The sequence below is a fragment of the Alosa alosa genome, chromosome 3, assembly GCF_017589495.1.
Source record: "Alosa alosa isolate M-15738 ecotype Scorff River chromosome 3, AALO_Geno_1.1, whole genome shotgun sequence".
Taxonomy (NCBI): Eukaryota; Metazoa; Chordata; class Actinopteri; order Clupeiformes; family Clupeidae; genus Alosa; species Alosa alosa.
The window spans coordinates 33,509,713-33,522,974 of record NC_063191.1 but is presented as its reverse complement, the minus strand read 5'-3'; the positions used below and the strand labels follow the sequence as shown (position 1 = coordinate 33,522,974).

At 39.1% G+C, this 13,262-nt stretch overlaps 1 protein-coding gene across 1 annotated transcript in view; it reads right to left on the bottom strand.

Moving 5' to 3' along the window:
• LOC125291891 (titin-like) overlaps window positions 1-13,262 on the bottom strand; it is a 143,335-nt gene that overhangs the window by 50,018 nt on the left and 80,055 nt on the right. Inside the window, exons 85-103 of the mRNA XM_048238856.1 lie at window positions 12,970-13,245; window positions 12,648-12,787; window positions 12,426-12,552; window positions 10,539-10,802; window positions 8,932-9,071; window positions 8,178-8,304; window positions 7,804-8,070; window positions 7,436-7,702; window positions 6,377-6,643; window positions 6,138-6,277; window positions 5,559-5,685; window positions 4,604-4,746; window positions 2,613-2,736; window positions 1,794-2,060; window positions 1,607-1,704; window positions 1,331-1,499; window positions 977-1,243; window positions 542-808; window positions 75-353 (exon numbers count right to left, since the gene is read on the bottom strand). Coding sequence (XP_048094813.1) covers window positions 75-353; window positions 542-808; window positions 977-1,243; window positions 1,331-1,499; window positions 1,607-1,704; window positions 1,794-2,060; window positions 2,613-2,736; window positions 4,604-4,746; window positions 5,559-5,685; window positions 6,138-6,277; window positions 6,377-6,643; window positions 7,436-7,702; window positions 7,804-8,070; window positions 8,178-8,304; window positions 8,932-9,071; window positions 10,539-10,802; window positions 12,426-12,552; window positions 12,648-12,787; window positions 12,970-13,245 — 3,756 coding nt within the window. The remainder of the gene's footprint in view (window positions 1-74; window positions 354-541; window positions 809-976; window positions 1,244-1,330; window positions 1,500-1,606; window positions 1,705-1,793; window positions 2,061-2,612; window positions 2,737-4,603; window positions 4,747-5,558; window positions 5,686-6,137; window positions 6,278-6,376; window positions 6,644-7,435; window positions 7,703-7,803; window positions 8,071-8,177; window positions 8,305-8,931; window positions 9,072-10,538; window positions 10,803-12,425; window positions 12,553-12,647; window positions 12,788-12,969; window positions 13,246-13,262) is intronic.

Sequence of the window (13,262 nt, the reverse complement as noted above, 5' to 3'; positions counted from 1 at the left end):
GTCAATGTTTTCCGTATGCACTTCCTGGAAAAACATATTACTGTAACTAAAAAAGTGTCTCTACCAATCATTACCTTGTACTGTAAGCTGGGCAGAACACTTGACCTGTTCCCCACGGCTATTTGTCACCATAATGGTGTAACTGCCATCATCTGACTTCTGGGACTCTTTGATTCTCAATGAGAACACGTTATCTTTCTGGGTCATAATGAACTTGCTGCTTTCAAACATTGTCTCGTCATTTTTAAGCCATTTTGCTTTGGCCTCTTCAGTATTCACCTCGCAGTTAAGAACAGTCTCCTGTCCCTCTCCTGTTTCGGTGTCTTTGAGTGGCGTAATTATCTTAAGTTTCTCTGTAGGAAAAAGGTTATAGCAGTTTATTTATGCACAATACATTTCAATCCTATCAGCTGGAGGAGCAAAGAACATGTATTACTGTGTGCCATAGTGAATGATATTATATTACTTATATTTTACTATCATCATATCCTTTACATACTGCAGCATTTTATAGTATGTCAGATACATGTGAACTACCTACCGATAACTGTCAGTTCAGCGGATGCTCTGACACTGCCAATGTGTGCAATGTAGCCACCTTCATCATGTCTATCACAGTTCTTCACAATAAGAACTCGTTTTTTGCCGTCAGCACGAATTTCGTATTTGTCATCAGATGTAAGCTCCTTGTCACCTTTATGCCATTTGACCTCAAAGGTATCTTTGGAGACTGAACACACAAACTCAGCCTTGTTTCCTTCGATAACTTCCTGGTTCTGAGGTCTGGCAATAAACTCAGCAGCCATTTCTAGAAAAACAAACACGGGTGATTTAGTAATAAAATATGAACAAATGAATGCATGTTCTCATGCCTTCATCATTCAATCTCACCTCTAAATTCTTATTTCTGAAGTGCGAAGGGTGTAAATTTAAACATAAACATTGTACATAATGAATACATTAATGTAAAAGTTACCGTTAATCTTCAGGTTGCCTGTGGTCTTTGTATTTGGAAGTCTGCATTCATATTCTCCAGCATCACCCATGCGGAGATCCTGAATAATAAGGATCCTCTTCCGGCCATCCTGGATGCACTCGTATTTGGCTCCCTCTTGCAGCTCCTCGTCACCCTTGTACCAAGTGACCTCTGCACTGGCCTTGGATACTTCACAGATCAATTTCACACTGTCTGTTTCAGTTCCTTCAAAGTTGGCCAGATTCTTTGTGAATCTAGCTTCCTCCTCTGTGGGAAAGATTTAGAACAGGGATAAGTCACACATTTCACAGACCATTAGATAGTTAAGCGTGAATTACTTTTAAGAGAACTCACCGACAACGGTCAGCATGCCGGAGCTCTTGGAGGTCTTTGCGTCACATTCGTATTCTGCCTCATCATCAAATACGGCCTTGTGAATGACCAGAATACGCTTAACACCTTTAGCAATTATCTCATACTTTTTGCCTTTACGGATCTCACAGCCATCCCTCAGCCAGCGGACCTATGAAAAACATATGACTGTAGATTAGCATTTTTGACTATTTGTAGTATTAATGAAAAAAGGTCAATGAAGTGCTTTTAGAAGCCTGCTAGAGGAGAGGGTAGCACCTTTGCGTTTTCTCTGGATACTTCGCATTCAAACTGTGCTGTTTCCTTCTCTTTGACCTCAACATCATGGAGTGGCGTAGAGAACTCAACATGTGGAGCTGCAAACACATCAGTTTAGCGTTAATGATGACTGACCCCCTCATTTGTAGTGCGTGAAATACTTTTTTGGTTTTGTTTCGACACTTACGCTCAACGTTCAGGAAAGCTGACGTCTTGAAATGTTTGGCATCACAGGTATATGTCTTTGAGTCATCGATTGCACAATCGTGAATAAGAAGTTTTCTTACACGGCCATCGGCAACCATGTCATACTTCTTGGTCTTGCGGATCTCCTGTCCATCTCTGTACCATGTTACCTCCGCGTTTTCCCTGGAAACTTCACACTCTAGTGTAGCAGTGGCCTCCTCCTCAACTGTCTGGTCCTCCAGAGGTTTAGTGAACTCAGCTGGGGCCTCTGGATATGCATAGGATTAAAATATTAGCGCTTCACTTTTTATCTTTCTGAGACTGTGCATTACGATAATTAAAAAAAAAAACTTTACTTAATATACAAAAACTCACAATTGTTACATGCTAATTCATGCTAATGCATGGAAATCATATGTTCTTATAGAGTAACATTTTCACAGACTCATCATATGAGATTCATATTTTTTTTTTAACCTTTAATCTTAACATTGTTTTTTTAACCTTTAATCTTAACATTGTTTAAATAACTATTTAAACTATTTTGCTGTACTCTAAAAATGTGCTGGAGCAATGTCATTGGCTGTAAAGCTGTTTATATTCAAATGTTATTGAAAATGCTCAAACCAGATCAAGTAAAATAATGCATAGCCAGTTCAACTACAAGTGGTAAATAAATCTTCAATCATGCCATTGCTGAAAAGTGCATGGGCTGTTTGGCATACTAGCACTACATTTTCTGTTACTTTTCAACAACAAATTCCCAAAACAAAATAATGCCCATTTGCACCACACAGTACAACTGAAAATGGCAGCCTACCATTCACTTTGAGGTTGGCTTGTGTCTCGAAGTCCTTAGCAGTGAGTTTTACTTCCCCGGCCTCCGTCAGCTTAACATCCCTAATACTCAGCGTGTGCACTCTCCCTTCTGCCCTGGTGACAACCTGTGCAAATCAAATGCATTGATAAATCAAAGTCTCTCTCACTCCACTGTCAGCTGTGCAGGGCGAGAGTGAGAGAGCGGTGGCTATTTTACTCCCAGCAACAGACACAAGCAGCTGAAGGCCAGAAACAGAGCTGGAGAAGTGCTCAGTTTCACACCTCTGCCTGCTGCCTACATAAGGCACGGGCTGGTTGCTTAACATGTGGTTATATGTTATGGAACAGGCCTCCTCCTAAAGCCTGCAGTATAGGCCTACTTGAGTGAATGCATGCTCAACACAATGAATTAATGTATATTAGAATTACTGTATACTTAGTTAAATGCATATATTCTTTCAAAAAATATATTTGCTTTAGGAAGTTGATAATATTCTTGAACATTAATTTCACATTAGTTTCACACCTCTGCCTGCTGCCTACATAAGCCACGGACTAGTTGGTTAAATGTTGGGGAACAGGCCTTATCCTAAAGTGTGTAGGCCTACAGTACTTGTGTGAATACATGCTCAACACTGAATTAATGTACATTAGAATTAAGTTATACTACTAAGTTATATGCATATATTCCTACAATACATTATTTTTCAGGAAGTATATATTCCTGAACATGAATCAGAGTGCATGTTCAGGAAACACAACTAATTCTTTTGGAAATTCTTTTCTAATGGAATAGTGGCAGTAGTTCACAGTTACACAAGGACTTTTACCGGTACATGCATTTCTGACATCTCCTTTGGGCACAGTTTAGGCATTGTGCTGTGTACCATAGCAATTGCCATGTGTATTCAATATGTTCAATATGCTATTATTTCAACCTCACAAATATCTTATATGTCATGTAAAAACATGCTGGCACTTGTCTTTTACTCTAAGCATACCACAAATCTTACAGTAACTCTACCCTAAATGTAAATATGGTAACAACAAGCACTTTTGATGTAACAACAATCAATTCTGAAACAGATTTTGACAGCAAAAACAGCAAAATCAAATTTAGTTAAAGGTTCATAGCTCATTTTGAATTATAGATGATCAGAGTCAAACTGTTGTGTTCCCTATGTACAGTCTGGCATCATAACAAGGCCTCAATCTAAGATCACACTGACTGCTCAGATCCAATCTCACTGAATCAAACATACTTGGCAAAATGTCAATGATCACAGTCATAAAACAGCCATCAACACAAGCAAACCACACATGCTGCACACTCCCGTAGCAAACACATGTGTATTTTACACAAATTATACTGCGCAAACACCAGCAAAATAAATCTAACAGAGTCCGGTTTTTTTACTCAACAGATTGCAAAAACCATATGTGACATTTTCACACAGCTTGCGACACTTCTAAACTACAGTATATCTGTCAAATTGGCGGTCCTGCCACCTGCCATTGGACATACACACTTGAAGCAGTTAAAAATAACCAGAGGAACGCTTGCAGAGCAGAATAGCCCTCTCCGTTATCTCAAAACCCGGATCAAATGCTCAACTGGAATCCTGATCTTCACAGGTCCTTATATGCAGAAAGCTTGGGAGTGAGTTATGCAAGTAAAAAACTAAATAATTAGTTGCTTAACTTAAAGTTAGAACTTGTTTGTTTAAAGTAAGTTGTTTAAACAAGCCCTTCCTTGCTCGTGCCACTGAAACACAACAACAATGTTGACAGAACATGCAAGTACTCTGTGCACCTGCTAAGGCAGAGGGGAGGGCATCAATCTTTGATAGAAACTAATCACAATTAATGAACCTTCACAAATTCAATTAAAAATGAAAAGCCATCATAAATATTTCTAAAACCACATGTCAATATTCCAGTGAACACTGATCTTGACACCACGTCTGCAGCTGATATAAACTTTGAACTTACCCTGTCGCTTGGTTCCAGCTTGGTACCCCCAAGGAGCCATTCCACAGTTATGCCCTCATAGGAGAGTTCGCAGTCAAAGGTGGCAGTCTCTCCAGCAGTGACTGTAACATCCTTCAGAGGCCTCATGAGGCCTATCACCCGTGCTTTGGATTGAGGAGAAGACATTGTTAGTCAACCCCAATTCCTGAGAGACACCGGTAAATCCTTAACTGCAAATCCACATTTCGCTGTCCGGCTGACAACAGGCCACTGCTCTAGAGCCCGTAAGCCTCCAGGACAAGTGGGGATTCTGTCGCTGGGGGACTTGTCATTGGGGGGGCCTCCTTCATTTGCATATTGAGTTTCCTTAAGATGTATATGGTCAGCAAAAAAACGTCAGTGGTGGGAGGCAAGTTGAACCTCTGCCAATCACTGCCGGAGCCACGCTAGATAAGGCATGTATCTTCTAAAATAGCCACAACACCGGATTGGCCGTCAACCAACCCCCTGCCAAGTTACCCAGGTTGGCAATCTGTTGCCGTCAATCAACCCTCTGGAATTTTCCAAGAAAAGGAGAATGTCGGGGTCGGTGTTACCCAATTTAAAAAAAAGTGGCGACATCATAGGGATGACTTAACTTTCATAACAGTTCGTCCATGTTTTGTAAGGGAGGCATTTTACAACAAAATGTATGGTCAGCTCAGGCATTTTGGAAATTAAAAGTATGCCAACCTTAAATCCCCCTAATAAACAACTCATAAAAACACTTTCAACACCTACTTAAAATGGAAACCCATTTGGCAGAGTATTGTTTGATTGAACAGATACCATAGTAACAATACCTTCATAGCTGAAAAGTAATGTTAGTATTGATACTAATGATAATGGTCATAGAAAGAAAATAGGTCTTCGTGCTGGGAGACTTAATCCTTTGTGAATGCAGAATGTCTTACAATGTGTGTTATGTGGTTCTCACCTTTAACTCTCAGCTGGGCATTGGACTTGGCGTTTGCAGCATGGAAGTCGATTGCTCCAGCCATATCCTTGCGCACGTTGTAGAGGATCAGTATGTGCTTGGTTCCCTCTTCCTTAATCTCAACGTCCTAAAGGTGAAATGGGATACTGTAGCTGATCTCCATATGACTAACTTGATTTTAATTACATATAATGAGCTCTTGCTTTTATTAGCTTGAATCTTTCCAAAACGTAGATACATTCTGGTTGCAGCATAGCAAGTGATACAAAACAACTTACAAGGCCTAAATTAGTAAGTACATCTAAGAAAACAATTCTAGTAACCTTGAATGATGTTGTGATTTACCAGAGGATAAATATCAGGGGATAAATTAACAGCCCACTTGCCAGCTTTTACAGGCTAAAAATATGTGCATTCATAAATTAAGTAAGAGGAGCTGTCCTTGCCCAACTGATAAAATGTCCTCTCTACGATGCCATTGATTGGCTAATATATGTGTCATAGAAAATACTATTCTTGTAATCGACATGTTTGAATGTCCACACATTCTCGTTTTATATAATGTTGCAAGACACTTACAGCAGATGAGTGAAGGGTCTCTCCCAATAGCTTCCATTTCCCATGAACATCTTCCTCAGAGATCTCAGTCTCAAATCGGGCAGTTTCTGTCTCAATTACTTCAACACTGTACAGGGGGCGTACAACCTTGATGTCACGTTCTGTGAAGACAGACGTATTTCGAGAAAGGCATCAAGTTAGGTCAGTGTGACATAATGTGTACTTTGTAGACTGACAAATTGTGCGCGTGAAGCCCATACCTTCAATGTTCAATTTAGCGGTAGTTTTGTCAGAACCACAGTCACAGGTGTATTCACCAGTGTTGGTCTTCTCAGCTATCTTTAATGTAAGAGTGCGCGTCTTTCCATCGGATTTGATCTGAACATTCTTGGAGGGGGTAAGCTCCTTGCCATCATGGAACCATTTCACCTCAGCATGGGACTTGCTCACTTCACAGTGCAGGATAACTTCATCCTTCTCAACAGCTGTGTAGTCATGAAGCTTAGTCGTAAAGTAAGGATCTCCCTCTAAAAGATCAGTAGAAAGGAAAAATATTAATCCCAGCAACAAAATGTATTCTGAAAAGGAGCCAGTGTTTTTCCAAACAGGAGAAAAAAAAACACTCAAAGACAAGTTAAGGAAGAATATAACATTATTATATAGTTCTAGACTCAAAGGGAAAGGCAATGACTTATAGGGAAAGGCACACATTTTCTGTTGTTTTGCATTTATAGCCTGTCAATTTATACAGCACTATTGCTGGTCATTAGTATTGCACTACTTTCAGGTCCATCAAACTCAATGTTGTGACTGGTTGAATTTTCAATATAGTGTTACATTTATGATCACTATAATTTGTTGCATTATTATTATTATTATTGTCATTGTTGACCTTTGTGCCCATAGATTACTATTTAAGATATTATTTTACAATTTTAAACATTTCATTATGTTATGTTTGTGTGTATGGGGAGAACTTCCCTCATTTACAATTTTAAACATTTCATGACGTTACTCAGCATGTTTGTGTGTATGGGGAGAACTTCCCAAAATGGGAGTGGAATTAATAGTCCATACCCATCGACTTGCATGGGTCATGGAGAAAATATTGAAATGCTTTTTATTGAACTTCATTTTAAGCAAAAGAGTGAATGTCAGAAAACACAACACCGGGCTTTATGTAGTAAACAGTGGAGCACATAGGCATATAAAGATGATTGCTGGCTTTGTGGTCCAGCAGTTTCCTTGATACAGACAGGCACTGGTCCGCAGTCCATAGTTTGAGAAGCGCTGACCTAAGGAATATCTAACATATTCACCCAGAACAGTGAGCATGGCCTCTGAGGTCTTTCCGAGAGCCTCTGCTTTAATCAGGGAAGTGTCATCAATGGACACTTCCTTGAAGGAGAGGGTGTGGACTTTGCCATCATCTGACATGTGCACCAATTTGCTGGGGTGCAGGCGCTTGTCATTCTTGTACCATGTGACCTGTATATTGTCATGCGAAAGTTCAACTTTGAACTCCGCAGTCTCGCGCTCCTTCACGGTCACATCCTTAATGGGCTTGACAAATTCAAGACGAATGCCTGAAAAAAGGAACAAATATGATCAAACTGAAAACATGATCCTCAATCCTAATCCTTAACCCTAAACCTGATTTTCTGTCTGGAACATCTACTCAACCTACCTTCAATGATAAGTTTGCCTGACGTTCTGTTGTCCTCTGCCTCAAAGGCATACTTGGCCTCATCACTATAGCCAGCCGCCTTCACCACTAGAGTGTGCCTTTTCCCTTCTTGAATGATCTCAAACTTGTCATCATTCTCAAGCTCCTGAGTTCCTTTGAGCCAGCGGAAAGTTTTGGGCTCTCTGGACACCTCCAACTCAAACCTCGCCTCATCTTTCTCATACACATGCACGTCACTCAAAGGTGTAATGAAAGTCACCGGAATCTCTGGAATCAGCAAGGATGTAGAATGGATTGGCATGATTCACACCTTAAAATGTATAAATTCTTAAATCTGAAAAGTGATTGAATATTACAGATGATAACGGGATTACCTTTTACTTTCAGAATTGCTGTGCATTTGGCATTTGCTCCATGGAAGGTTAACTCCCCGGATTGGGGAACTTTGCAGTTATACAGTATTAAGGTGTGCTTTGCTCCATCCTCAATAATTTCAACATCCTGGATGCAGAAGAAAAATAATATAAAAATGTAAATAATAACTCTATCAACATCAGTTGCCCCAACTATCCACAAACAAGATGGCAGAGTTTAATCAGCGGTTCTATTACTCACTAAATACAAAGTCTTGCTGCTAGTAATTAAATTCAGGGTTCCCACCTATTTCCCAACTATTAAATCCTTTCAGGGACCCTTAATGAAATTTCCACGCAGAACGAGTACTTGAGTACTTTATTCAACAAATTGGGCCTAATTAATTAATTCTAATTAATTAATGAAAATTAAACAACACTTTTTATTCCTTCGCTAATAGGCTAATTAGGCTACATCAATTCAAATGGGAACTTTTTAATACTGCAGATATTATTACTTAACATTATCCATAGAACAGTACAATAACATAAGTCATTTTGCTACACCTAGATATAACAAAATGAAAAGACTTTCCCAAAACTTTCAAGAAATTAGAGAGACAATCCAGGCCTGGCCTAGTATTCTAAAATCCCAGTTGTCAATGACTATGGGAACGCTGTAGATTAAGGTCTTGACTGGCAATACACTTAGACACTGATAGGAATGAAACTGTCTGATCTACCATAAAAATAACAATGCTCTTTCTATACTTACAGCTGAAGGAGTAAGGACTTCTCCATTCAGTTTCCACTGGCCATGTACATCATCCTCAGAGAGCTCAACCTCAAAACGGGCTGTCTCTCCATCAAAGAGATCAACACCATACATTGGCTTAACCACTTTGATGTCACGTGCTGCCAATAAAAGGTATGTTCCGTTAAAACAAATCCATGCTTAAGGACACTATGGAGTGCTCATGAGATATGAGCCATGTTGTCTTCGGCTTTTCGTTGGTAGTCGTCGGTTTTTGAGAAGTGGTATATGTCCATACCCATATACCAAAGTCCAGGCAAAGAGCGGAAGAGACATTGGTGTGCTTTTACATCACCAATATATACAACACAGAAAAACAAGAGGAATAGTGCAGCTTCTGTCCTCTTTGCATTTTCCTTTCCTTTGTTTTAGATCATTTGTTTTTGGCCTTGGAATAAAGTAGTAGGCAAGATGCACTAATAATCATCTCAGAAAATCAGAAGAAAAATTATCTATATAAAAATTAACAACTATTTTCTTTTTATGGGAAAAGGGAATATGAATGCTGATATCACATTACAGGGAACAGGCAATCCCCATCATGGGTGTGCTTCCCAAAAAGCATTATTGAGCAACTATCATAGTTAAATAGGCTCTCCACGGTTGCTACAGTGGTTGCACAACCCCACGTTGCTCAATATTTTCCTGAGATAGCTATAGAGACTTCCTCCAAGGGTAGATAAAATCTTCAATCTCAGGTATTTAATTGCATATTATTTCAAGGATTGAAGCATCAGTGATATGAGCTGACAGTGATCTGAGTATTTTATAGGAATGGCCTATGCATGAATTCCCTTTATGGAAATGCAAAGAGGACACAAGTAAACACTAGAACACACAGAGATCATAAAGACAACAAAAATGATATAGGCGTATGCATTAAAAAAAGAAGTGACAATGTCAACATAACGTAGGATGTGACATTTGAGTAGAAGAGGCATTCAAGTAGGGACACCATACTAGGTGGTTGCAGATGCAGAAATGGTGATTTATTCCATGTTAATACACGCAGTGAGGGGTGCATGTCTTGGCTGAAACAAGAGAAATCCTCAAGGTCTTTTTGGTTGCACCAAGTGAAGTTAAGATCATCCATGCCATGAAAGTGGACCTTGCCTTAGAGAAATGGTGGAAGCAGTGTATTCCCAATGACTGTAGCACTTATGTAATGGAACTCATTTATCTAAACAGACTACTTTCTTCAAGCTTTAGAGTCTGTAAACTATAGTGTGATACATTTGGCACGTATAACTGTGGTAAAAAATTAAAAAACAGCCTTTATCTTCAACAGTGTCCAGTAAATGGATGTGGGATTGTTACTGTGGCGATATTAAAAATTACTTTAATGTGATCTCAAAAATCAGAAGTAATGGGAAACCTGTTTGTATTCCACTATGTCTCAAAGACAGTCCAAAACACATGGCATTTTTGTGGTTCCAAAAGGTTGTTTTCTGTGCACAGCAGAGTGAAAACAGAATGGCTGTGCAGCTCAGTCAACACTGGAGTGCTTCTGGTATAAAGATCCGGGACGGTTAACAGGGAGGGATCTGCACACTGCTGAAAGTGCCTACCTTCGATATTGAGATTAGCCAAGGTCTTGTCAGTTTCGCAGTCACACACGTATTGACCTTTATCTTTGTCTCCCACTCTCTTAATTATCAGTATCCGTCGTTTCTCTTCAGTCTTTATTGTCACCATCTTTGAGGCCTTGATTTCTGCCTCATTATGAAACCATCTCACTGGGACATCTTTGTTCAACTCACAGTCCAGGACAACCTCGTCCTTTTCAACTGCTGTATAATCTTGCAATTTTACGACGAAGCGTGCTTCGCCCTCTGGAACATAAAAGTCATAAGGTTTAGAGAGGGAAGACTGTATCCATCTCTGTCTGCAGGAGAGCAAAGCAATTCAGGAATGAAATTGCCACGGAGCAAGATTAAATCTAGCACTACACACACATTGAGGGAAAAAAATAGGAAATACACACAACAGTAAGCAACAGAGCAGGAGTGTTAGGAAGAATGTAAAAAAAAAACATGGTAAAAAACAAAAAAACGAAAGGTTACGTATGACCGTTAAGTTTGAGTTTGTGGATATTCTTTTAGCCGCTGTTTGGCATATATCATGTCAAGTGACCTCTTTTATTTTTAATATGTGTTTTCATTCCATCAACATGGATTAACACCATTCTGCGTGGATGGAGTTTAGTTTCGTTTTTGGACTATGAAATGGGCACATTCACATGAGAGAGTATCATTTATTTCATGCATTAGAGATGAAGTTCACAATGAATTAATTATATAAGTTATTAATTATATACATTATGAATTATATACGTTTATCATCAAAAATATAAGGGCGTATCTATTTCATTAACAGCAGCAACAATGTTTACTTTGATCGTGTGACTCATTGTCACAGAAGTTAACATGAGCTTGTGACTTGGACATACACACAGCAAAAGAGAGAGTGAGAGAGATAGAGAGAATAAAGTGCAGAACAAAATGGGATTACCTAGGACCATCAAGTTTGCCGTTGTAGATATTCCTTTAATCTCTGCCTCTGCCTTAATTTGGCAGGTGTCATCTAGAGTGACATCCTTTATTTCTAATACATGTTTCTTTCCATCAACATGGATTAACACCGTTCGGCTCGGATGGAGTTTCGTTTCGTTTTTGTACCATGTAATGGGAACATTCTCATGTGAGAGTTCAAGCTCAAACCGAGCTATGTTACCTTCCTTCACAGTTTGATCCTTTAATGGTGTGGTGAAGTTGAGCCTCATGCCTATAATGTATTTGTTCAGTGCATAACAGTTTCAGTTTTCATTAACTGACAGTGCACTAGACCTTTTAGAATTATCAGTTGAATTAATTTATTATTTAAAAATATATATATATATTAATACATTTATCATTTATTAATAACTGAATTATTTAAATCAGTATTTTAAACATTTAATGAAGAAGACATTTATGTTTAGCTTTAAACATTTAATCAAAGTTTATTTGAGTTATATGACTAAGGTGTCAAACAACTTACCCTCTACCGTGAGTTTAGCGGTTGACCTTTTGCCCAACACTTCAATAGTGTACTCGCCCTCATCATCAAACTCACAGTGGTTTATAACCAACATGTGCCTTTTCCCATCATCAATGATATCATATTTTGCATCTGAGGTTACAATGTCAGACCCTCTGAGCCACATCACCTTTGACACATCCTTAGTGATGGTGCACTCAAACTTTGCCTGTTTCTTTTCAGGCACAGAAACGTCCTTCAGAGGGACAGTGAACTCCATTTCGATTTCTGAGAGGTGCGAACAAGAGTTACACAGATCACATTTCTTTTTTTTTTCTATTCAGCTCACATTACCCTTACCTGTTTAAAGAAATGTGGCATAGAACACCGGTTAACATACAACATCCACCTACTCAACAGGTTTTGAACCAACTCACCCTTGACTGTGAGCATTGCAGTGGTGATGGCATTCAGAGCCTGATATGACACTTCACCAGACTGGTCAAGCTGAACATCCTTTAGAGTGAGGAATCTCTTGGCACCCTCTGCTCTGATGTCACATGTCTTTATTGAAAGGAAAAAAAATATGAACAGCATTAACACATATAGTTCATTACATTTGAAAATCGATACATAGACAATTGAAGGTGAGATCTCACTGGTGATCTCTGCAGAACTCGTCCCTGAAGTTTCCATTCTCCAGGAACATCCTCTTCTGAAATTTCAGTGTCAAAGTTGGCCTCCTCTTTCTCCACAACTTCAATACTAGACAGAGGCTTCAGGATCTCAGCTTCACGCTCTGTAGAAGATAATACAATGGGCAAAATAAGTACAAAAGTTGTGCCTGAGCCAACAAACTCACCTTAATAATAATAAAAAAATCTTGATCAAGATGATGTGCTCCATTTAGTTAGTATTCTATCACAGTATATATTACAACAAATACATGAACTCATCCACTCAATAAAATATTTGGCATACCCCCAAGTGTCAGCTTTGCAGTGTATCTACGACCCTCTACTTCCATGGCATACTCTGCAACATCACCAGGGGCTGCATTTTTGATGGTCAAAGTAAGCTCTTTACCATCCTTCGTAACCTCTGTTTTATCTGTTGGATCGTTAGGGATTTCCTCATCCCCCTTGAACCACTTCCAATTTGGGGTGTCTTTGTAGAGTTCACACTTGAATGTGGCAGTAGCTTTAGGCTTCACATGCTGGTCTTTCAGTGGTCTCACTAACCAGTCTTTGATGATTTCTGCAGTGGATTCAGAT